General features: G+C 37.1%; 1 protein-coding gene across 2 annotated transcripts in view; it reads right to left on the bottom strand.

Annotated features, from left to right (window-relative positions):
- The window catches only part of jade2 (jade family PHD finger 2), a 48,314-nt gene extending 25,065 nt beyond the window's left edge, over window positions 1-23,249 (bottom strand). The window contains exons 1-5 of one of the 2 annotated variants that reach the window (XM_084137853.1): window positions 22,512-23,249; window positions 11,170-11,233; window positions 9,500-9,585; window positions 8,285-8,442; window positions 3,619-3,791 (exon numbers count right to left, since the gene is read on the bottom strand). In XM_084137853.1, coding sequence (XP_083993979.1) covers window positions 3,619-3,791; window positions 8,285-8,442; window positions 9,500-9,585; window positions 11,170-11,233 — 481 coding nt within the window. In that variant the 5' untranslated portion in view covers window positions 22,512-23,249. The remainder of the gene's footprint in view (window positions 1-3,618; window positions 3,792-8,284; window positions 8,443-9,499; window positions 9,586-11,169; window positions 11,234-22,511) is intronic. The other variant, XM_084137854.1, reaches the window with a different exon arrangement.
- Between the last annotated feature and the right edge of the window lie 3,731 nt (window positions 23,250-26,980).

Below are 26,980 nucleotides of genomic sequence, written 5' to 3'. Positions count from 1 at the left end.
AGAGAAGAGGAGAGGTGAACACAGGACACACACACACACACACACACACAGGTGAAGAAGAGAAGAGGAGAGGTGAACACAGGACACACACAGACACACACACAGGTGAAGAAGAGAAGAGGAGAGGTGAACACAGGACACACACACACACACACACACAGGTGAAGAAGAGAAGAGGAGAGGTGAACACAGGACACACACACACACACAGGTGAAGAAGAGAAGAGGAGAGGTGAACACAGGACACAGGACACACACACACACACACACAGGTGAAGAAGAGAAGAGGAGAGGTGAACACAGGACACACACACACACACACAGGTGAAGAAGAGAAGAGCAGAGGAGAACACAGGACACACACACACACACACAGGTGAAGAAGAGAAGAGCAGAGGAGAACACAGGACACACACACACACACACACACAGGTGAAGAAGAGAAGAGGAGAGGTGAACACAGACACACACACACACACACACAGGTGAAGAAGAGAAGAGGAGAGGTGAACACAGGACACACACACACACACACACACAGGTGAAGAAGAGAAGAGGAGAGGTGAACACAGGACACACACACACACACACAGGTGAAGAAGAGAAGAGGAGAGGTGAACACAGGACACACACACACACACACACACACAGGTGAAGAAGAGAAGAGGAGAGGTGAACACAGGACACACACAGACACACACACAGGTGAAGAAGAGAAGAGGAGAGGTGAACACAGGACACACACACACACACACACACACAGGTGAAGAAGAGAAGAGGAGAGGTGAACACAGGACACACACACACACACAGGTGAAGAAGAGAAGAGGAGAGGTGAACACAGGACACAGGACACACACACACACACACACACAGGTGAAGAGGAGAAGAGGAGAGGTGAACACAGGACACACACACACACACACACACAGGTGAAGAAGAGAAAAGAATCGGGACTCTAGTGCTGCAACGGATCACAAAACTCAGCACCATTGTATTATTAAGCATTGTGTTATTATTATTAAGCATTGTGTTATTATTATTAAGCATTGTGTTATTATTATTAAGCATTGTGTTATTATTATTAAGCATTGTGTTATTCACATGACTCGTTTACCACAGTATGCATAACAGAGACAGTAGTAGTTGTGCAACGGATCACAAAACTCACGGTTTGGACCATTTACGATTTTTGAGCCATGGATTGAATAATTTTTCGGATCAGCAAAAATAAAAATAAAAATAAATAAAATAATAATAATAATATTTTTTATATATATACAGTGTTTCCCCTACCATTATATAAGGGGGGCGCCCCGCCCTCCTAACGGCTCCCCCCGCCCCCCTTGAAGGTCAAGTAAATTTGATTTGATTTTCTTTATAGCGCCAGATTATTTTTTTTTTATTTTATTACAAAAACTAAATAGCCCTTAATATGTTATTTATCTTATTTCCACGATGGCATGTCTTTTCTGTCTGTGTTTGCGCGTTTACGATTATCCAAATGAGTGCGCAAGCGCGCACACTCACACACAAACAAACACTTGCGTCAAATACAGATGAGCACTAGCGGACAGAGAGCGTGCGGCGGGAAATATGTCGCTGAACTGAAGATGGCAACACTCACTCTACTGCGAGTAGCAGCCGGAGTAGCTCTCCTAACGCCCGTTTCACAAATATTTCGTTTGCAGTGTGTATGCGGTGAGTATTGTTTTCCGTACCCATGTTTACAGAGCTTTCACACTGCACGTGGATGCAGTCCGTGTCGATGATCGATCCGTTCCAGTTGCGGTGCGTATACAGCAGTGCAGCGATCGTTTCCGCACCGAGTCTATTTTTGCCGTTTATATACTGTCTATGATTTTTGCTGTTCTGCAAACGCTGAATTAAAGTGACAGCGCATGTTTCGTGGTCAAAATGAACACAGATTGACCTGAAAATGTAGTCATTTCACCATAAGTGCGATTAATTAAATAAAATGTATGTATTTATACCATAAATGTATTTAATTAAATGCTACTTTTTTCATTTTAAGACCGGGGTAAAGCAAGGAAAACTACAATTTACCTCAACAAGGCGACATAATGACATTCGTGGAGGTGGAAAAACAAGTTCTTTGTGACATGCAAGATTTATTGTATTAAAATTGAAATGCAAAAGATTTTAATATAAATACATGGTTAAATATTTTACCACTTGCTTGAGCAACTTAATATATAATTATATAGAAGTAATGCATTGAATAATACATTGTTTAAAGTGTGTTTAAACGTGAACGCGCGTTCACAGCAGTGCTGCGCCTGACAGGATTATTCTCTCCAATGCATCATAGAAATAAAAACTTCTCCCATTTAAAATTTGTTTGTCATATAAATGTATTAACTAACATTAACGAACAATGAATGAGCAATATATTTGTTAGTATTTATAAATCTTTTTTTAGTTGTTAGTTAAAAAATAAAACTATTTAAGCTCTGGTCCATTAATATTAACAAATACTAATATAAATTTAACAAACGTTATTTGCAAAAGTCAATTTTAAAAAGATTTAAATATGTTTATTTTATTTTTTTAAAGAGATATCTTATGTCAACATTTTTTTAAAAAAATTTGTGTTTTATGTTAACTTTTACAAAGCATTACCCTCCCAGACAACCAATTAATGTGATTGATAGATAGATAGATAGATAGTGTCTGTGTCAATTTTCCTCAACCAACCAACATAGCCGAGAGAATACGTGCAGAGAAGGGTATTTAGACGGGTATTTTGTGTTTATGTGTCCGTTCAAGAGCAAGGAAATGCGAAAGAGGAATCAATTCGGTGTTCCCTTTTGTTAGATCATGTTAGTTCTTTATAATGCTGCATTACTTTATTTTAATAGCCTATTAAAATTGTCATATGTAGAAACTTGCATAAGCCAAGATTTAAAAAGGCTTAAAAGTATTGTTAGTTGATGTTAAGTGTTGCGTAGGATAGTGTTGAACCGTTAATGTAAAGGCTATACAGTGATTCAGACACATTAAACATGGATAGACTATCATGCACCTTCTCAACTAATCCTAAACTAACTTTTCTTCGCTGAACAGTAAGTTCATAACACAAAACAAAAAGTTACATTTCTTTAATCATTCAACAGAACTGTCGAATACATTTCAGACACTTTATGATTATGTTTTAGCTCCTTCCTTTATCCATGCCATAATGCGTGTCCTTGAATAAGCCGGGTTTCACTTCGACTGCTCAGGTGCTGTCAGTGGAATTAACCATTTCAGAGCAACTTAAAATCAGTCTGAGCTGTAGAAATGTAGAAATTATACTTTCATACGCACATGTAATAATTTAATGCTTATATATTTTAAAGCGTTGAATCGAATTGTGATTCATTTATCATTTTAAATCAATTTCATTGACCAGAACAAATGATTCACGATTCAAAAATACATGTTTCAAGATTGCCAGGATTTGTAATCGATGCACTGATTAAACGAGCGAATCGTCTCACCCCTAATAGAAATACATGTGACTCGACTAATTCCACAAAGAATTCCAAGTCTTGTTTTAAAATAACATACTTGCATCATTAAAGAAAAATGCTTTAGATGGTCAATAAATCTTACCTAGTTCTCTGAATTCAGCATTAACCAGTTCAAGCCAGGCCACATCCAGATCATCCAGATCGTAGCGGCTCAGGGGCTCAGCGAGACCATGTGACTCTCCGAAGCCAAACTCTGACTGGCCCCGGGTTTGGATCGGTGAAAAGAATGGGATTCGACTGACCTCCGGAAGCTCCCTGGGGGGAAAACACACACTTCAATGACCACACAACTCATCCAGCATGCATCAAGTCTTCAAAGTTTCAGGTTAAGCTCAGAGGACAGGACTTACTGCACAACAGGACATCACTGTGATGTGTGCATCATACTCCGTTATTATTCTTGAGTTGCTCACTTTACAGATCTCGTCAAGCAGAGACATGTGTGCCCTAATACTATACATACAGTGCAATGCATAAGTGAATACACCCATGCTAAAGTTGACTAAAAAGAGGAATAAAAAATCATATTTTGGAAATTGAACTTAATGCCTTAATTTAAAAAATTAGGAAAAATCCAACCTTTAAGGACACCAATTTTCTTTGTGAATGAATAATGTATCGTAAATAAATAAATGTTCTTCCTTAAAATACATGGTGCATAAGTGTGTACACCCCTATGTTAAATTCCCATAGAGGCAGGCAGATTTTTATTTTTAAGTATTTAAAAAAAAAAAAATTTAGGATACTATGCATCCTGATAAAGTTCCCTTGGCCTTTGGAATTAAAATAGCCCCACATCATCACATAGCCTTCACCATACCTAGAGATTGGCATGGGGTACTTTCCATAAGATCATCTCTCAATGCAAAATAAAACTAGCTTTTAGGCTAACTGAAATAAAATCATGCCAGTCTCTAGGTATGGTGAAGGCTATGTGATGATGTGGGGCTATTTTAATTCCAAAGGCCAAGGGAACTTTATCAGGATGCATAGTATCCTAAAAATAAATAAAAATAAATACTTAAAAATAAAAATCTGCCTGCCTCTATGGGAATTTAACATAGGGGTGTACTCACTTATGCACCATGTATTTTAAGGAAGAACATTTATTTATTTACGATACATTATTCATTCACAAAGAAAATTGGTGTCCTTAAAGGTTGGATTTTTCCTAATTTTTTAAATTAAGGCATTAAGTTCAATTTCCAAAATATGATTTTTTATTCCTCTTTTTAGTCAACTTTAGCATGGGTGTATTCACTTATGCATTGCACTGTATATTAGGGCTGTCAAATAAAAATTATTTTTTTTTTTTCTTTTTTTTTTTAATTTTCTATCATGAAATAGCCAGTCCAATAAAGGCTTTTTATAATTTTCTAAAGAAGAGTGCCTTGGATTTCCTTCTACTACATTTTACTGAATTCCCGACCCCAAAGAGCACCTTCACCTTGAGCACCCTGGACATTTTTTCTCTTTCAAATTAAAATTATTATTTCGAATATTCATCGAATAAAAAAAATAAAAAAGCAAATGCAAATGCATTCAAGTCTGTGTGTGAAGAGGCGTGCGAGACATGATGACGACGTAACTAGCGCGGTGTGTTTCTGTTAGCTTATCCAGTACAGCGCGGTGCGGATCAGTTGCTAATTTGAAAAATGGGTTCCCTGGTGATGAAAACACTCTCAGTTGGTGGCAAAAGTCGTGCAACAACACACTTGACCAAACCTGCACATCGGTCAGAGCTGAGTGTGTGAGTGTGTGTGTGTGAGCTGAAACACAGTCAACAGAAAGCGCTCAGCACTCGCTGCAGATAGAGATGAGCATCTGGTGTTTTTGATGAACTATATGTAGAGTTAGTGACTAGAAGTGGAGTGTTTCATGCAGTTCATTAGCGTCTGTTGAAGTGTGTTTTCTCAGGTTACTGATGCTCAAACACAGTTTTATGCACTATTGTAGCCTAATTTACACTAAAGCACATTAAGGAAATTATATTTAATTTAAGAACAATTGTTTCAAAAGTTAATGCGCTTTAAAAAGTGAATGTCATTTCATTTCAATAAAAGATGCGATGCTTGATTTGGTTTATATATTTGCTTATTGCGCTCGCTTGCACCCTCTTGTGGGTTGATTTCATACATTCATTTCTTATTCAAACAAAATCCTGTCATCCAGCATCTCCTCTTCCTCTTTCATCCTCATCACCAAAAATGTGTTTTAGGTGGACAGATGTAAAATGTAAAAAATGTAAGATATTCGAAAATAACAATGTGTTTGTTCACCAAATGCTTTTTAATCTTCGCTATTGCTTCAATGCAAAAGAACAAGCGCGCCGTTATTTGTTGTATAGAGACGTGTGTGTTCAAGTACGCCAGATATGAGCAGATTCTGTGCAATACGCTGTATTTAATATATCATGACTCACGAGTTGAATATTTGCGCTAAATCTGGTGGGTTGGAGGGTGTTCATTTCAAACCCTGAATATGCATATATACTCTGACTAGAGCGGGGCGATACATAAAAAAATGTGATATCTCGATATTGTTGAAATTTTACGATATTCTATATATATCACGAAATGTTTGCATTAGCTTTTAAATAATAAAAAACATGATTTTCTTTTGCTCCCATTGAAAAACAAGATAGAACAGCTTTTGTTACAAAGTAAATACAAAATGTTTAGTGCAAATTTAAGCAGTTAAATTAAGTTAGTTTTACGATCTCTTTATGAACTTTTTGAAGTGGTAGTTGCGTAGCCTGTCAATGGAGGGACAGAAATATCTCAGATTTCATTAAAAATGTTCATTGTGTTTAGAAGATGAATGAAAATCGTACGGGTTTGTAACAACACGAGGGCGAGTGGCCATTTTTGGGTGAACTAACTTTTAAGTCCCCGTGAACCGGAAGTTGCAAACGACTTTTCTCCAGTGTTGTGACGTACTTCCCAGTGAAAGGGAATATTGAACAGAGGGCAGGGTTTCACTCCAGCGCTCCTCCTCTCCATCTCTGCTCACAGACTGACGGTTTTAGGGGAGTGGTTACACGTTTCCAACCCAAGCCGTCAAACTGACGTCATCAGAGAAGGAACGCCATTCCAGACCGGAAGTAACTTTTCAGATTTTGATTAAAGATTACCACGGCAAACTATTATTTTTTTTCTGTGACTAGTAATATGCGCTAACAAAGTAAATAGGGTCAATTTTGATTTCATGTCGACTTTAAATTCAAAATCTAGACCAAGTGATCACTTACTGCTTTTTATGTACATTATTAACACATGTAAATGTAACTGAAGTAGTGCAAAACAAGTACAGAAAGTGCATTCTGTCAACTTTTTACATGCATACAATTCACAATTTACACTGTGCAACTGGGTAAAATAATTAAAATGCGATAAGTTTTTCGCAGGTTTGGCTCGTCCTTAGATCGGAAGTGGTTACGAAGTGCGTTATCTGAGAAAGTTTCTGTGACAGCTGTTCGCCAGCTTTAAAATGCAGTTTCGGGAGCGCATCCTGGGAAAAGTATTTACGGCAAGGCAAACTGTATGGAGGATCGATTGCCTTTAGCAGCCGTTTGAAGCCAGGTTTTCCACAGTACCGACAGGTATCATATCTTTGGCTATGTGAAACGTGATCGCTGATGTTTCTTCACACTTTTTACTATTTCTTGCATATAGCACACTACAAGAGAAGGAATTTGAAATATTTACATCATCGTCAAAATTATTGCGATATTATCGCTAATACTCTAAATATTGCCCACACTGCAAAAAATGCTGTTCTAACTTAGTATTTTTGTCTTGTTTCCAGTCCATATATCTAAAAATTCTTAAATCAAGATGCATTTACTAAAGTAGTAAAAGGCCATAAGATATTATGTCTTGTTTTCTAGGGAAATAAATCAAAATTAAGTGAGTTGTTGCTTAAAAAAAGCTAAATTATCTGTCAATGGGGTAAGAAAAATTATTTTGTTTGAATTAAGATCAATTTTCTTACCCCATTGGCAGATAATTTAGCTTTTTTTAAGCATCAACTCACTTAAAGGGATCCTTCACGGATTAGCATTACGCTTTGTATCAGTAGAAACCCGGTAGTATTCTCGAGTGACCGTGCTTCCCTCCCTCATGTCCCCCTGAGACCAGAGATTTCTGTATTGTGTGTCTGGAAAAAAACCTCTGATGATGCAAAAATCATCATTTATCGTCATCTGAGGCTCTTTTGTCCAGAGGCGAGAGACTCCAGCCAGTAGGGGGCGCTCGTTCCGCATGTCCTCAACCCGCCCATAGGGGGATCTCACCATAAAACGGCGTCCTCTCAGTTTCGAGTCGACTAGTAGCCTAGCTGTATAATTTCTCCTGATACGGCCCTCTGTAACCGGTAGGCGTGGCTTGGCCTCGTAGGGCAGCGAAGCAAGTGCATTCTGGGAGTTGTTGTCTTTCATCCACATGAGCCCAAAATACATTTTCAGGCTTTTCTCAGTCTAGAAGGCACCAACTTCTAAAATAATTTCACATTTCTACATAAATGACCCAATTTAAATACACATTCATCTTTCCAGCAGTGAAATATCCCTTTAATTTTGATTTATTTCCCCAGAAAACAGGACATTTTACTTTTCTGACAAATGCATCTTGATTTAATTTTTTTTAGATATTTGGACTGGAAACAAGACAAAAATACTAAGTAAGAAAAGCATATTTTAATTCTGACATTTTGAAAGCAGTATTTCTCCCTGGTCTGCGGGACCTCACCTGACCACGGGCTGGGGAATGGCCTCCAGGCTGGCCGGCACCTGCACACCCTTCTCCCACTCCTGCCTCCAGGGGTCCGACAGGAAGCAGAACTCCTCCGGGCTCAGCTGGGCGGAATCAGGCAACTTCATGGCTGTGATGAAATCGGTCCGAAACACCTGAAAGAACACGACGACATCATCACGGATGTTTTCTTCTGACATTTTCACCGTCACTGAAGCAAGAATTAAATACTTTGCCATTTTCTAAGCAATTACAAAAGCACTTAAAGATAAACTTCACAAACAATCTTCCAGACCTTTCACAAATGAACACAACAGATCTGAAGAACTTGATGTTAGGACAGATGAATATTACACATGAATAAACAAGATGAATAAACACAAAATCACACATTAAATAAATACATCAAATGTACAATACTCTCACATAAATCAAACAATATATACCATATAGCTATTCTCAACTGCTTGATTGTTTAGCTCTAAACTGCTGAAAGTGGACAATTAGGCATTAGGATATTGCCAACATTAACGTCACGAAACTGTATGCATATACTCATTAGTCATTTTTAAATCGAGTCTTAAAACTTTTTATTTCAGGATTGCTTTTAATTGACTTATTTAGTTTATTAATTCAGTGCTATATCTTTTTTTGCTCTCTACTTTGTGTTTTAAGTTATATTGTGCTTGCTTGTGTTGTAAAGCGCTTTGAGAAATGACATTTTAAAGGCGCTAAACGAAATAAACTGTATTATTATTAATATAAAATGACTTTACTTCACTGAAAATCTTGCCGTCCACCCAGTAGATGTTTTTTTATATACAAATCTTTACATTTGGCTTAATTTGGATTAAAGTTGTAATGTAATAAAAATGGACAACTCCTGTTTATTTTATAGAATATTGCAGTGTTTATTCTAAATGATTTATTATTGTGTTAATAATGTTGAATCAGAATAAGTTCCTCTTGCAGCATCTCTTCTCTTCTCTGATGATGAGGGCGGGGCTATAACCTGTCACTCACATGAGATCAGCCAATAGCAAACCACTACCATCCAATCAATTCCCCACAGACACAATCAAGCTCCGCCCACATTAGTTCTTGTTCCAGAAGCGTTTCACTCGGATATACGACACAATAGGGAAGATAAGACGAACGCAACTTCACTTTCACGATGACTTTAAACTTTCACCGTGAAACAGTGTTTCTCACCTCAGATGGTTTCTTCTGCTCATGGCGTACCCATGTGCTATTGGTCCCTGTGTTCTTCGAAGACCGTGACCAGGTGGTCACATGACCTGCAAGAGATTGAAGTGTCACACACCTGAACGCACAGAGAATTCAATCATCATTTACCCGCCCTCGTGTGGTTCCAAACCTGTGTGACTTTCTTTTTGGCTTTGCAATGATACGAGGGTGAGCAAATGACAGAAATTTGAGGTGAAAAATAAATTACAATAAACTTTCGGCATACTTGATAAACATCTGATGATAAAATTTCCACTGAGGTCAAAGTAAAAAACAGATTTAATCTTTCCATTTAAAAAGAAAAAGTATTGTTTGACCAGTAATTCAGTGAAAGGTGTTTTCATTGCTTTAGTGTAAATTAAACTGACTAAATTAATTGTTGCATTAATGTATCATATTTAATACAAATTTCTAAGGCCTTTAAATTATCAACATGATCAAAACTCCTCCAGTCTCCTCCAGTCCTTCTGTCTCTGATTGAGAGTTTAGACTTTTTCATCAAGGAAAAGTCTTTTAGTGTAATTGTACAATCATCCTCCTTCAGCTCGTGTGTTTCTGCTGTCAAATCTGCTCTGATTTATATCAAGGATAACTTTGATATTGTTAGTAATGACTGACGCAGCTTCGGTTTACTTGATTATCCAGACATCATTTTTTAGAGAACTCATGAGTATCAAATATGATGCTTTTGAGGAAGGTTTATTTGTTCATCTCTCATTCATCATTGGATTGCATCGCATTATGTTTTAAAACTACAGAGCTTTGATCATTAAACTATTCAAAAATCATCTTACTAAGATATTGATATTTATATGCATTTTATGCCAGTATCTGCTACACTATTATAAAGAACTTGATTTACATCACAAGCATCAGAATTTCATCTCACTATTTTTCCATATAAATATCAGCATCTGCACAATTCGAGTATCTATCGATTGTCAAGAATAAACATTATTTACAGCCCTAATTACTATTTTATAATATTCTAATCTTATACTAATCATTATTATAACTACTGTAATATAATATTCAGGTTGGCTGGGTTTTAAAAACTATCAAAAGTACAAATATTATTACGCATATCATACTATTCCTGTGCAACATTTGCTTGCAAAGCCTTAAAGTCATGTAGACAATGCAAGATCAAAGTGAATTAATGTACACTGTAAATGTCATGAATAACTAGGGGTGTAGCGATACCCTCACGTCACGATACGATATTATTGTGATCCTCCAAGACATATGATAAAAGGTTAACAAAAAAATGTCCTGTTGATTAAAATGCTAAATTTGGTTTTACATTGTGAGTGTAAATGAATAGTCTTGGACTTGGTGTAATAATATTCAACATTATAGTAGTTTAATGTAGTACTGACACTAAAACTCTGAAAACTTGAATTTGTTTTTTGGGTGAACTAGACACTATACATGTTGCATTTTTTTATTGCAATATATTGACACACGATATACTGTTACACCCCTAAAAACTACACACTCGAGTGCAGCCGAAGCCCAGTAAAACATTCACTAGCTGAACAACTGATGAACAGACACAAACTTTCTCCACGCGTAAATAAAGCTCTGGCTGAGGAGAAGCCATGTGTTTTCCTCCATCTGTGTGTATCACTCACTGTCAGTGGTGTCCGAGTCGTTGCTGCTGGTGGAGTACTTTCTCCTCTTCATCTCACTCTCCATCTGTCAGGGAAGAAGAAGAAGAAGGAGGGATGAACAATATCAGACCCTGTGAAGATGACAGAAACACATGCAGTGTTGAGTGTGTGTGTGTGTGTGTGCAGGCAGGAGAGGAAACACTTCACTGGCTGTTGGCAGATTAATGTGGTCATGAAACAGGGCTTTCCCTCTCAGTCGATCATCACTTCACGAGAGACTGAGAACCCCGCTCGCTGGTCCAGATGCCTTCACGACATGATTTAGGGGGAAATCTAATTGCAATTTATTAACATTTTAAATGAAAATATTAGGGATGTATGCTGTATCAGCTACTATATGATCACTATGATATGTGACTGGACCACTAAACCAGTCACATGTCACACGGGAATATTTGAGGCAATAGTAGGGCCCTATAATTTAATTGGCAAATTAACGCGGAATCTAGTGTTAATGCGGAATTTCACATATTTGGAATAAAAAATTTTAAAGTTTTTGTGTTGGAGAAAAACGTATGTCTGAGGAAAATGTAGACCGGGGGAAGAAAATCTGGGCGACACAACCCCTCCCGTCATCTCAGCTCCCCCTTCAAAACAGTGAAAGCATGGCGAAGCGGCTCTCAACGGCTCTGCTTTCGTCGGCGAAAAAGTTAAGAAACTCGACGCTAAGCCCTCAGTACCGAGCCGAGCAGTTCCCACGTGACTTATGTGTCAGGCGAACTCTTGTTTTGTAAGTTTTGTAGGGCTGGACCCGAATATTCGAATAATCGTTCGGTGGGTTGGTATTCGATTTGAAAATTTGACATTCGAATATTCGTTTTTTTTTTTTTGTTTTTTTTTTTTTGCACACCTGGATCCCCCGCGAAACGGTTCTCATTCGCGCTTGAATAAGGCCGGCGACTCACTGGCTGCGTGGCGTGTCCGTTTTTATTTCGGCTCCCATGTTAACAGGTTGGAGTTTGCACACTGCCTGCATGAGACACGCGTCTCAGGCGCGGCTCGAACCACGCGGAAAACGTGCATGCTAGAAATAGAACCGACGGGAGTGTTCTCTGACTAGAGCAGAACAGCGGAGTTTGTATGGACCGAATGCTTGTGTTTTGGGTTAAGCTGCGTTGCTTTGACATTGTGGAAAATAGAATAATAGAAACAAAATGTATTAGCCTTTTTACCCGTTATTATCAATCTAAATTAATCTCGTTTTTAATTTAACTTAATTTCGTTTTTCTTTATTTAAATTTCGTTTTTCTTTATTTAAATTTAGTTTTTTCTTTATTTAAATTTTGTTTTTCTTTATTTAAATTTTGTTTTTCATTATTTAAATTTAATTTTTTTCTTTATTTAAATTTTGTTTTTTCTTTATTTAAATTTTGTTTTTCTTTATTTAAATTTTGTTTTTCATTATTTAAATTTAATTTTTTTCTTTATTTAAATTTTGTTTTTTCTTTATTTAAATTTTGTTTTTCTTTATTTAAATTTTGTTTTTCATTATTTAAATTTAATTTTTTTCTTTATTTAAATTTTGTTTTTTCTTTATTTAAATTTCGTTTTTCTTTATTTAAATTTTTTTTTTTTTTTTTTTTAAATCTACCCTTTACTGTGTCAGCAATTTGTTAGTCAGAAAAATATTAGACTACCTTAAAAGTATTGCTTAATTTAACAGACCTGTGTGTGTGCGTTTTATATTTTTTACAGTCTATGGTTTTATATCACTAGTGCAGTGTCCGTTTTCGGAGAATATAAGCCCTGCCCGCGTGAGGCGCGCCGCTTCCCGCTCGCGCTGTTCTGTAGCTTACTAAAAGTTTAAATTCTGAATGTGTCGTCTCGCGTGTCCATATATTGCACCAAATGCGACACTGCACTCCCGTGTGAAGTCGATTGGATGAATGGTTCTCAAAATAATAATTATGCAAATGGACATACAGACACATAGAGATTCCTGCCTTTATTAGAGAGAAGAATATTTTCAGCCCCCTCTCTCCGAAGCTTCGAATATTCGATGTTCATTACTACCGAAGCTTCGAAGCTCAAAAAATGGTATTCGGACCAGCCCTAAAGTTTTGTCAACATTCCGTTGACTGGAAGCGCATGCACTGACCACCTGTTATCCAAAAGCCATGTGAAGAACAAGTACAATGATAACGCTACTAAGGCCACCACGTCCCTACAGACACGTGCATTACTGCAGTCAACTTTAATTTCATAACTCAGGGAGTAGGCCCTACTTGCTGTATTTTGCCTTGTTTTTGATGCACTTTAATGTACAGTATGGAAAAGCTGATTCTTATAAGTACTTTATGTATAACGCTGAAAAGTTTTTTTTGGTCCTTTTTTTTTTTTACTTGAAAGAAAAAGCTAATGGAGCACTTTTATTTAAACTTATATAAACTAATATAATTTATTTTACTGGGCAGTATAAAGCTCATTACCATTCATATTTTGTTGTTACTGAAAAGTACTGAATAAATGTGATGTTTGTTACCTCAATAAATTTAAGGTCATTCCTATTTTATTTGTGTACATTTTAATCATTAACATTAAAAACACTCTTTTTACGACTAAAATAACAGTAAAGGATAAAAAAAAAAATCCGGAATTTGGGAAAACGGATTTTATAGGGCCCTACAATAGCCAACAATACAATGTATGGGTCAAAATTATCGATTTTTCCTTTATGCCATGTTCCATGAAGATATTTTGTAAATTTCCTACCGTAAATAGATAAAACATGTATTTTTGTGAGTGAATGCAGCACAATCGCCAACATAAATGCACAACTTTAAAGGAGATTTTCTCAAGGTTTCGATTTTTTTGTACCCTCAGATTCCAGATTTACAATAGTTGTATCTCGACCAAATATTGTCCTATCCTGACAAACCATACATCAATGGAAAGCTTATAGCTTATTTATTCAGCTTTTAGATGATGTATACATCTCAACTGAAAAAAAAATTACCCATGAGACATATATGATAATTTTTTATGTTACTGTTATTGGCCTGATAAGAAAATTCAGCCAATATATTGAAGCTGCATAATAATGTATTATTTCCTTCAGCTGAGACTCTTCAGATGCGCACTGTTCAACATGATGGTTTTGAATTGCTTGAAATATGATTGGAATCACTTCAAAAAAGGAAAATACAGTAAAGTGCAACATGTGCAGCGCAAGTCTGTCATATCGGCTACATAACATTCAAATTCATTCATTCATTCATAAACCTTATAATTGTGTGTTTGGGACATGGCTTTTAATAGTGAGACTTTTGTTTTTGTAACCAGGCTCTCAAAAATAATATAAATATTTGGATTTAGATTTATCGGCCAATATATATCGGTTATCGCCTTTCAAATATAAAGAATTATCGGTATCGGCCAAGATTTTCATATCGGTGCATCCCTATAAAAATATAAAACTTATTGTAAATTGCGATTTAACATTTGGTTTAAAATAAATTCCAGGTTTGCTGTGCTTGATTGTAGGTTCTATGAAATGTTTTTTTTTTTCTTCACACAAATTCGGTGTTGTGTTTTTTTCTGGTAATCAAATAAAGAAATAAACAGTAATTTAATTTCTTTTAATCATAAAATTTAAAAAAAAAATTGGCCAAACAACGTTCTGCACAATTTACTTTGTTACTGTTTTAGAATTTTACAGTAAAAAAAAAACAAAATATGTGAAAAACACCTATTTTAGCTTCAGGTTCTAAAAGGTTAACAAGACACAGGTGAAAACAATGAGGGACTAATGAGGGGAACCAAAAGAAATACAAAACTAGACTCAGGAAACAGGAAACTAGAAATCCAAACAGAGAACACGTGACAGAATGAAAGCATGCGGGGCTGGGCTAGGATGGGATGGGTACAGCTCTGCGGCACGAGCTTAGTGTGTGTGTGTGTGTGTGTGTGTGTGTGTGTGTGTGTGTGTGTGTGTGTAGAGAGAGCTGGATGTGTCCAGAGAGAAAGTGAGCGTGAACAGGAGTATTCTGGGTGAGAGAGAATAGACTGCAGTCCCCCAGGGAGAGAGAGAGATATCTTCAGCTGTTCTCTCCTGCACAGCACAGCCAATGCTGCTATTTATAGGAATATAGAAAGAGACACTGTCAGACCAGAGGAGCGCACACACACACACACACACACACACACCATCAGGCTAACAGAACCGTCTGTGTTACCATCAGACCACTGATGTTACCACGGCCCTGTTTACACCTGTAACTCTCGTGTTATAGACTGAGACCGATTGTGAGCGAGGCTCACCAAACACAAAGAGAGAGTGTGAACTGTTTTGATTTATTATTTTATAAAAAGAATTTTGAAAAATGTTAAGAATAAAAAAAACTAAACTGGATGGATGATAAAAACAAATCTAAGTGTCTTGAATCAAAGTGATTAGGCCTATATAATAATTGTCCTACTGCTCCACTACACACTGAAGCATGCGTGACGTTCGTCTGCGTCTCGATATGAGGACATGAACTAGAGCCCTATGAAATCTGTTGGATTTTTTCCCAAAATTCTGTTTTCATTTTTCTGGATTCCATTTTATTTGGAATTTTTATCTCCATTTTAATGGTTAAATAACATTTTAGTAATCAAAAAACATGTCTAATTAATTTAACAACAATTTATTAAAAGTTTAACAAAAATTTCACGTTTAGGGCCCTATGAAATACGTTTTATTATTTTTCTCAAATTCTGTTTTATTTTTACCAAATTCTGTGTTTACTGTTTTCTAGATTCCATTTTAATGGTTTAATTAAATTTTTATAATCAAATCATGTGTAATTAATGAAATCATAAAAACATTGATTTATTAATTCAAAAATAAAATTGTATTTCTTAGAAAAGTTTTTTTTTATTTCAGAAATTCTGTTGTGTATTTTAATTTTTCTGGCAATTAAATGAGGGCATAAAACATTAAATTATTTATCTTTTAATCATATGAAATTTAACAAACTTTTATTTAAAAAATAAATATTTAATAATAATGTATTATTATTATTATTATTATTATTATTAGTGTTAGTATTATACTGTACAACAGTAATATATTTCTGTCACAAATTCTTTAAGTTAAACCAAACCTTTATTTTGAAGGGTTGCCGTGAAGACCTTTGAGTTTAGGCTGTATGTTTTATGATATGATGATAGTTTTCCTCAGATGAAACGGTAAAATGCTAATAAAGAGACTATAGAGATGAAGTTCATGCGTTCATGTCCTCATATAGTGAAACACTGCGACCACACGGCATACGCATATAGTTCCTATAACAGAGTTCCTAGAACTAACCGGCGCAAACGCCCCTATTATTATACCAGGCTTTTCTTTTCTTTTTTTAGGAAGAAACCAAACCGATGTTTAGTTGACATTTGAAGCTTAATGTTATAGAAAAGCAATAAAACTTTTTCAGGAAGAGTGTTTTCAGCTTGTTTTTTATTTTTATATAAAATGATGCCATGTAGTTGATGTAGTCAATGGAATAAAGCTTTTCAAAACATCATTCAATGTAAATTAATATTAATAATCACAATTAAAATTTTAAGGGAATAATCGATTATTATGATTTTTGTCATAATCGTGCAGCCCTGCGTCATACCGTCCAGCTTTAGTCGCAATATTCATACGCAGAATAAAGGGGCGGGGCCTGGTTGAGTGAGTTAGTAGTGTGTTAAACTGGCAATTATGGTAAGGGGCGGGACATTTCCCAAACACACTCGAAGCGCTCGACCAAGCACAACACGCTGATCCAGCCGACCAATCAGAGCACAGTGTGCTTTAAGAAGGAGGGGCTTCATAGAGACAGGAAGTAAACAGAGCGTTACTGACAGACTGGGAAGAGAGGAGCCGCAACAATGGAGAATATGAGGAGAATAATCAACATTCACGCAGGAAAACCTGTTCTAGTAGAGCCTGAAAACAACATCAAGAAGACTTTGTAAAAGGGCATAATAATAGGTCCACTTTAAAGATTTACAAATTCAATTAATTAGACATGATTTTTTTTTTATTTATTAAAATTGTATAAAATTGGAATCCAGAAAAATAAAAACACAGAAAACATTGAATTTGGGGGTAAAAATACAATGGTTTTCATCTCAAAGATGATCAGACAAAAAATTAAAATGCTCTATTCAAATTGTAACAGCAATGTAATTGTTTAAGTTTTTTCTTTTTAATAAATTTGCAAAGTGTCTCTGCCTCTCGGTTGAGGAGCACCTTTCTCTGGTTTATAAATCAAAGCATGGTAATGTCATCTCTCTGGGTGAAAACACTCATCTGGAGATGTCATCCTAACATCAGGACCACATCCATCTCTCACAAACATGTAATCCGCCACACGAGCACACGCAGTCACACACTGCCCTCCTAACGGCACGCGTGACACAAATCCACGAAGAGGGGGAACATCAGAGGCAGAACTCACACAGGCAGAGCTTCATTCATCAATAACTCCCACACCCAATGAGGAACGCACACTGCTACCCATGTGACCGCCTCGCCTCCTTCTCCACCAATCACAAGACAGCTGCCAAACACACTGAACAGATATAGCTATTCTACAAGCAGTTGAAGATATTGTTAACTTGAGCAAATACAGTATGATGGCAAATAAACTGACGCAACTATTGTCAGACCCCTTTACAACACAAATGCTAAAAAAAAGGCTGAATATATATGCTGCCCCCAGTGGCGCAAAAATGGGGTTTGCAGTGCATAGGGGGCGCCATTGTGGCAAAATAATTCTTTGAAAATCTCCTTTAATAAAACTTTATAAATAATCAAAAATTATTTGTTACAAATTATGAAAGGAACTTTTGTTTAGCATTTTAACTGATTATTTATTATATATTTATTATATAAATATCAACCGCTCACCCTCCGACTACTTTAAGTCTGTCCCATGACCAAAAATGGATAGATGTGGGAAGTGTTGTGGGAAACAGAGCAGAAAAGGGTAAAATGATAAGCTTAACCTATTTTTATTATTTATTTATTTTATCACTAAGTCTTTAAATTGATCAACATTTAACAACGGTTAACTTTGGTTCAACTTCGCATTTCAAGGCTCGACAATAACGCGTTATGTGTTTTTTTTGAAGGCCTGACAAGTAGCTTAAAAATAATTAGGGAAGCATCGAAACGCGAGAATGATTCTGATTTTATTAGCCACATTCAGTGTAAAGAGTGACTGATGAGCGCAACAGCACACAAGAATCTCACAGAACATATGATATAGTTATTTAACAAAACACAACCATGGGAGCTGTTTGCTGAATATTATCATAAACAAGTAGCCTATTTAATATTAAGTAACTTCAATTTTAGATGCATTATTGACAGACGAAAATAGTTCCAAAGGAAAACAACAATCAGCACGGTGTTTTGTTACTGAATGATTAGGATTCGGCCGTTTGAACGAATTGTTTGAATGAATGACTCAATGATTGACTTATTAAGACCATGGCCGATATATCGTTTTTCTGATTGGCCGATGTGTTGGAAGTGGGACTTTTATTTTGACGGGCGGCGCTGAGAACACCAGCACCTGATCACACAGCACTCACTCACATTCTCTGTTTTCATTAGCTTTCGATATCTTGTCAGTCATATCTAATACTTTGTTAGACAGAACTGGTAAACAAAGAAAGTTTATGGTATGCGAACAAGTAAAGCGTTTGCTTTTATATTATTTGTAACAAAAAAGGCAAACAATCAGGCTAAAATACTTTCTCATTTGCCGTCAACATTCAGCAAATGCGCATCAACCTCTGAATATCTAATAAACATTTAATTTCACAAAACTTGCAGATGTAATGGAGTCCAGCTGTGATATCTTGTGAAGTGTGCGAGTGAATGCGAACAGAAGATCAGCTTCAGGAGACGCGATCGAAAAACTTTAAATCCTTCATTTTAAAATATGCTGTGCTATATCCAGTTGCCCACTGTGTCATATTCATATCATTTTCTCTGTGTACTGTATGTAAAATTAGCGTTACCTTGTCTTTGATTACCAGTGCCCACAATAGTGTTTACTTCCTTTTTATTCACATTTTCATATATTTTTAAACAATTACTTTATTTGTGAAAAATACTGTAATAGGATTGCAGATTCAAGAAGTTGCCATCTATAAGCATGTTTATTTTAAAGATTTGTTTTCTAATTTATTTCTAATATTGATTAAAAATAAATATAAAATATATATATAAATATCGGCTTTATATCGGCCACCCTGCTCTCTAAGATATCGGCATCGGCCATCAAAAAACCAATATCGGTCGACCACTAATTAAGACGGTCACCTGCCGCCACCTACAGGCGGTTTAGTTTCATGTTTAGCATCATTGCATTTTTTCTTGTATATTCAAACATTTATTTAAAACATTAATCTCATAACATTAGGCTATTTATTGCAGTTGCAGTTTTGCAGTGTTAATTATTTAATTTCATTGGTAAAAGCCCCGTTTTATTATTATAACTAAATTTATTGATCAAATGTAAGAATTTGACATGAAAGATTCATCTGTTTCATCTTTGTTCTATATTAAATTAGTTTTTGGCCATTGCTTGTATTTAAGTTTATATTTTCTTATTTTATTACTGAGTGTTTGCTTTTCTTTAATAACATTTGAACTTTATAGTTGACTTTAATAAAGTCTTTGGCTGTAGTAGTTTTGCTGTAATATCGAAAATGTCACTGGTAGGCCTATGTAAAATTTTGTAACTTATTCATTTGACTATAAGGTTACATGGGTCAAAACAACAAAAGCAATAACAATTTAAACTCAAATCAGCGCCAACAGTGATCTTGCAGACCCCTCAGCAAACGTGCAGTTGCTGCCCTGCGCGCGGAGTGACACTCCACTCAATATTACAATATAACTAGCGGTTAAATGGATCGTAGTTGATCCGTACCAGGCCCCACTTGGTACTCGCACAGAGAGATGCGTTTGTGCGCTTTAACGAACCCCAGACAGCAAGTGTCGGCCCAGATCCGGCCCACATCTGGGCCGTGAGGAATCCACCTGTGCCGGATTTGGGTCGACACGATGTTGCTGTCTGGGACACATACACACAAATTATGTCAAAATACCAGCCTCTGCAAGTATTCCCGTAAACACAGTTGGTAAGTGAATATTAAGAAAGAAATCTGATGTGCATCATTATATTGGATTTGTGCATTCGGTCTTAAAGTGACAGCAGACTATACATTCCTGCTGCTAAGTCATTAAAGTTAATCACACAACAAAACACAGTTTTGTACAAAGATCAATTTAGATTTAATTTCTACAGTGAACACTATAGTGTTATTTAGTAATATTTATACCATGGTCTGGGTGAATACTCGATTCTGATTGGCTGCAGGGTGTCCGTTAAAAAGTGATAATGGACACCTAGGAAAGGCGTCCCGTCAATTTGCCTGATGACAGTTATAAATGATTGGGCTGGCTCAAACTCACTGATCAACTGCTGCGGTCGGGTCGCTGTGGCCACGTTGCTTGGCAACGCCTGTATACGGGAGATATTAAATAGTGCGCTCGACTTAATAAATAAAAACCCTCACGATTTTTACTCTAAAACACATTAAAGTATTATTAATTGATTAAATATTTATTTCCTTCGTAAGTAACCATGGTATAAGCGGGTTAATGCCCTTCGAGGTGTCCATTATCAGGTTTTAATGGACTTCGGCGGACCTCCTAATGGACCTCCGCTGCGCGTCGGACGGTTCACGCCTCGCCGTCGTCCATTAAAACCTGATAATGGACACCTCGTCGGTTATAAATGCTGGTGAAGTTATAAATGCTGGTGAAAATCGGGCCGACTCCCCGAATTTTTTAAACATGTTTAGAGCCGCGACCATGCGAGCATCACCGATTCCACTCGATTTCTCCCGAGTGAAAAAAATCATCTGCAGCAAAACAAAAATAGTGTCTGTGACTGTTTTGTTGCAACTGATAAGACACAAGTTGTTTTTGTTATTGTTTCATCCCAAAAAAAAAACGGAGATTCATTTTCCTAATTTAAAAAAAAAATCTTTTTATTTCTTAAAACATGATATATTGTGAGTTATTACTGATAATATATCGATTATCGCAGTATCGCCATATCGTGATATTATCGGTATCGTGAACAATGTATCGCGTATCGTATCGTGAAGTACCCAGTGATTCCCAGCTCTAATATATATATATATATATATATATTAATATATATATATATATAACTTGATTTTTTTTTTATTCAGTATCATTAAAATGATAAAATTTCATTAAAAAGTCTAATATTAATACAGTTATACAAAATTAAACTAATTTAAAATAATACATAAATAATAATTAAAAATAAATCGGTTTTCGGCCAAGAGTATCCAAAATTCCCTCAAATCGCTAATTTGATGTTGTAGAATAAAAAGTAAAAATATCTTGAGCTTATGTTCAATACAAACCTAATTTCAGACATTTAACCAAAACCCATTAAAAAAAACCCATTGACTTCAGGACTATGGAACCGGAACAGTAATTATGCTAACTTGTTTCCAAGTATTAGGAGCAATTGAAAATTAGGCCTACCCCATAGCACCATCCACATACATTTAAAACAAATATATTGATGCACATAAAAATATTTTTTAATAAATGCCACAATATTCCATACAAATAAGAACCGCCAAATTTGATTTCATGGTGACTTTTTTTTTTTTTTTTTACTTTAACTGTAGGCATTTGAAATGGAAAACTAGACTAGTAAAACACTATTGAGTACCGATATTGTTAAGATAAAATAATGAGGTATAAAATATGAAACGCGTTTTCCCGCTGCTCACACGCAGCCACGCCCCCTCCGCACACGTCACAAGCAGACTGTAGGGGGCGTGGCCGATGACCCGCAGGGCTTGTTAGTGAATCTCTTGCAGAAGCATGCTAGGCCATCCAGCGTTTATAACTTAACGATACTAAAACAACCACTAATTTCATTTTAAACAAATATAGTGTGAGCGCACTGCACTTTCAAATAACTTTGGAATAATCAAGTTGTAGTCAGCTGAGTAAAAGCTCTACCTCCCTATAAAAACTCAAGACTATTATTGCACGGAAGAGTTTATCAATAATGACAGACAGGTCGAAAACAGACACATTTGCGATCATTAATAAAGCATATCGCTTCAGTTCGTGAGGATGTATGTCTCGATCTCAGAATGAGGCTGCAGAATTCAGGCAAACTTAAATCTCATGTAACACAAACGCCCATCCTGAAACTGCGTGATACCAGAAAAGATGGCACATTCTTTCGCTTTACCTTATTTGCGGTTTGCACAAGAGGGCGTGATGTCCTCGATGCACAGAAATCAGCGGATCATGATCATCTGAGGCCAGGGCACATGTATGTCTCTCAGCATCCGTGTGACAGATGATTTCCCCTCCACAGCCCGAATAAAAGTTACAGTCGGCGGGTTTAATCCACATTAAATGGCGTCCTGCGCCGCGGTCCGTCGAGTTGCTAAAATCGCAGTTTCCACACTTATTATAGCAACGTTCATCTGTTCGCCATCCGTAAAACTGTTTCTGAGGAAAGCATTTCCTCACATCCCTGCAAAGTGAAGCGCACTAACTGCTCCAGTGACGTGACAAGTCATCGAGTTTAACGTCTCTACAGCGTCTAAATCTCGTTTCCGTCCAATGAGGCGTTTTACATTCTGTTTTTGTTTGTTTGTTTGTTTGTTTCCGCGTAAACAAGACCGACTGAGGTGCGGGATCGCAACATTAAGCTTACACTTATAACTCTTTTGGCGCCATATTAATGACGTACCAAAAATTTCCGTTACAAGCGCGCGGATAAAACCCTGCTGTGGCTCGTGCGCGTGAGAGAAAACACCGCGAAAGCTCTTTGCGTTGTTTACCTGTCAAGTTTTATAATGTCCATCAAGAGCCAGCGAGCATGAAGAAGAAAGTCAGCGGCTTCTCTCTACTCAAATGAGTGAAGAACGGGGCGGTTCGCTCAAATAACCGACCATTTTACACAGAGTCCGATGGGGGGAGCCATGAACAAACACGAAAGAGGAAATGCCGTTTGACACAACAAACATGACATCTTCAGTTTGTCTGGGAAGACCTTCTTCTCCCTACAAGCGCACAACTTTGCTTGGGATTAGATATGGACGTAGTATTTGACATGAAGTCTCTTCCAACGAGGGAACATTGAAGTCACGTCATCATGTCATAAGGTTATAACACACACTATAGTCTATAAATGAGCACTGAGCTACACACACATAAACAAAATAGGGTGAATAGGGTAAAAAAAAAAACTAATAGATATAGATTTCACCATTATTATCCAGCTGATTGATTACATTAAGATTACATAATACATGTTTTTGTATTACAAGTTTTCTGAAATGTTATGTTCAAATATGTAAATGAGGCATTATCTAATTAAATATGCACTAATTTGCATACATTTCTAGAATAAAAATCTGAACATTGGATAAAGCCAGGTTCAAAATTCTTGTTTAATTTTATTTATTGTTTTGACATATTATACTTTTTACGGAGGGGATTTTGGATTTCTGTTTTTATCAATAAATAAATCAGAAAATAGGAAGTAGTATTTTACATTAAAGTCTCTTCTAATGAGGGAACATTAAAGTCATGTCATGTCATTCGGTTAACACAGTTTAGTCTACAAATGAGCAAGACTGAGCCACACACACACACACACACACACACATGAAAAATAAAAGGAAAGAGAACCTTTCATTTATCACCCCTGGTGAAGAGGGTAAAAATAACTAATAGATTTCACAATACTTATCCAGTTGATTGATTACATTAAGAATTGCAAAATAAATGTGTTACAAGTTTTCTGAAATGTTATGTTCAAATATGCAAATGAGGCATTATCTAATTAAATATCCGCTCATCTGCATACATTTCTAGAACAAAAATCTGAACATTGGATAAAGCCAGGTTCAAAATTCCTGTTTTAATTTTTATTTTGACATATTAGACATATTAGGTTTTTTACAGAGGGGATTTTGGATTTCTCTTTTTATCACTTTTATCACGCAGCCAGAAAAAAATACATTTGCACTTTTTTTTTAGGAATTCAATTCTGTATAAAATCAGGCAAATTATATATGAACAAACCTCTGTGTAAAAACCTTCAGAATATAGATATAGATAGGAATAAAACTGTAAAGTTTGGTGTATGTAAAGCTGCTGAAGTGGAGAAAAAAACTCATTTTGAGAAAACAGCCTTATAAGATATGTACTGTAATTGAAATCTACAGACACAAGTAGATCAAGTGCTATAAAACGTACACTTAAAAGTGTATTTTGTTTTCTTTCCACTAGTCTGAAAAAAAATAAATAAATTGTGGAAAGCCAAAAACCCCAAAATCTCAAAACTGACAGATAAAACAGTGTTTCTGCCTGTAGTGTCTCACCTTGAAAGAACTATTTTTTGTCTTAGTGTAAAAAACATTTTAAGCACCTTTTATGGGCTGAAATATGTGCCACCAGAAACTGAATTTGAATCATTTATATTTGAATTTGAATTGCTAAACTTGAATAACTGCATTGGAAAACTGAATTTGAATCACAAAATTTGAAATTGTATTGTTTAATTTGAATAATTGCATTGAAAAACTGAATCTGAATTGTATAATTTAAAATTGAATTTATTTGTTTGGAACTGAAGTCCAATACAATTTGATCCTCACTGAAAATTCAACTCTCTATATATCCTCACATTCAGTTCTCACAATTCAGATTCAGACCACCAAATTCAATTTCAAGTTACCGTGACAGACATCCGGGTAGTTGGAGGATGAAGGAAGAGCAATCGAGCGCAGATCAATATCGATAGATAGAGTTCAGTGTCGCAGGGTCATCACTCAGCACTAAATATGCCAGACTGTTGTGCTGCTTATGGATGTTAGAACGAAAGAAATGAAAAAAATAAATAAAAAAAATAACAGCAAGGGATAACATTTCACAGGTGAGAATGAAACCTGTGGCCTCTCTCTCTCCGTGGCCCGCGGCAGCATCTCTTCTCCCGGGCAGGAACACAGCTTCACCTCGCTGCTGCACTGGTCCCCGCTGATCCAGATGGGACCGGCCAAAGACATAGTGGTGATCGGGAGTACGTATATTTCGGCGGGAAGTTCCACTGCCTTTGCCGGTGGCCAGCGGACGGAGAGAAACTACAGCGGGGCAGCAGAGTTCGTCTGCGGCTGCAGGATCTGGAGACTTACTGCCCGCTTCCTGGGATCCAAAACCGACACAACGCTGCTGGAGGAAATAGTTGAGTTTTCTTTTGCTGAAGAAAATAGTCCGTTCCGCGTCCATAGCAACGCTCTGTTTTTCATGGCAACGGTGTGATATACTTATTACATGGCTTGGTTGAATTCCAATGTTGAATGCGGTCTGTTATTTCTTGATATACTTTCTGCCAAGCGTTGCTATGGACGTGGAACGGACTATTTTCTTTAGTGGAAGCAATACAATCGTTTTTAAATCAATAAACTCCTTTTTAAATCAATAATTTGTGTCAAATTATTTATTTATTTTGTAGGTAGCCATGTAATAAGCGGGATAATGTATAGCGAGGCGGTTGTAATAGCGAATAACAACCCCTTCAGGCTGTTATTCGCTATAACAACCGCCTCGCTATATACATATACTGTTATCCCTTATATATATATACTGTTATACTGTTATACTGCTATATATATATACTGTTATCCCTTATATATATATATATATATATATATATATATATATATATATATATATATAGTTATAGGCTTCAGGCTGATTCAGGCAGATATATATATATATATAAGGGATAACTCTATCTATCGATCTGCGCTCGATTGCTCTTCCCCAACTACCCGGATGTCTGTCACGGTAACTTGAAATTGAATTTGGTGGTCTGAATCTGAATTGTGAGAACTGAATGTGAGGATATATAGAGAGTTGAATTTTCAGTGAGGATCAAATTGTATTGGACTTCAGTTCCAAACAAATTAATTCAATTTCAAATTATACAATTCAAATTCAGTTTTTCAATGCAATTATTCAAGTTTAGCAATTCAAATTCAAATATAATTGATTCAAATTCAGTTTCTGGTGGCACATATTTCAGCCCAAACCTTTTTCCACTATAAAGAACTGTCAGGCCCGCCCTGGCCCCTTGAACTGTCAGGCCCGCCCTGGCCCCCTGAACTGCCAGGCCCGCCCTGGCCCCCTGAACTGTCAGGCCCGCCCTGGCCCCTTGAACTGTCAGGCCCGCCCTGGCCCCCTGAACTGCCAGGCCCGCCCTGGCCCCCTGAACTGTCAGGCCCGCCCTGGCCCCCTGAACTGTCAGGCCCGCCCTGGCCCCCTGAACTGCCAGGCCCGCCCTGGCCCCTTGAACTGTCAGGCCCGCCCTGGCCCCCTGAACTGTCAGGCCCGCCCTGGCCCCCTGAACTGTCAGGCCCGCCCTGGCCCCCTGAACTGTCAGGCCCGCCCTGGCCCCCTGAACTGCCAGGCCCGCCCTGGCCCCCTGAACTGTCAGGCCCGCCCTGGCCCCCTGAACTGTCAGGCCCGCCCTGGCCCCCTGAACTGCCAGGCCCGCCCTGGCCCCCTGAACTGTCAGGCCCGCCCTGGCCCCCTGAACTGTCAGGCCCGCCCTGGCCCCCTGAACTGCCAGGCCCGCCCTGGCCCCCTGAACTGTCAGGCCCGCCCTGGCCCCTTGAACTGTCAGGCCCGCCCTGGCCCCCT

The sequence above is a fragment of the Abramis brama genome, assembly GCF_963993115.1.
Source record: "Abramis brama genome assembly, chromosome: 15".
Taxonomy (NCBI): domain Eukaryota; kingdom Metazoa; phylum Chordata; class Actinopteri; order Cypriniformes; family Leuciscidae; genus Abramis; species Abramis brama.
This window is presented reverse-complemented; position numbering and strand designations above follow the sequence as displayed.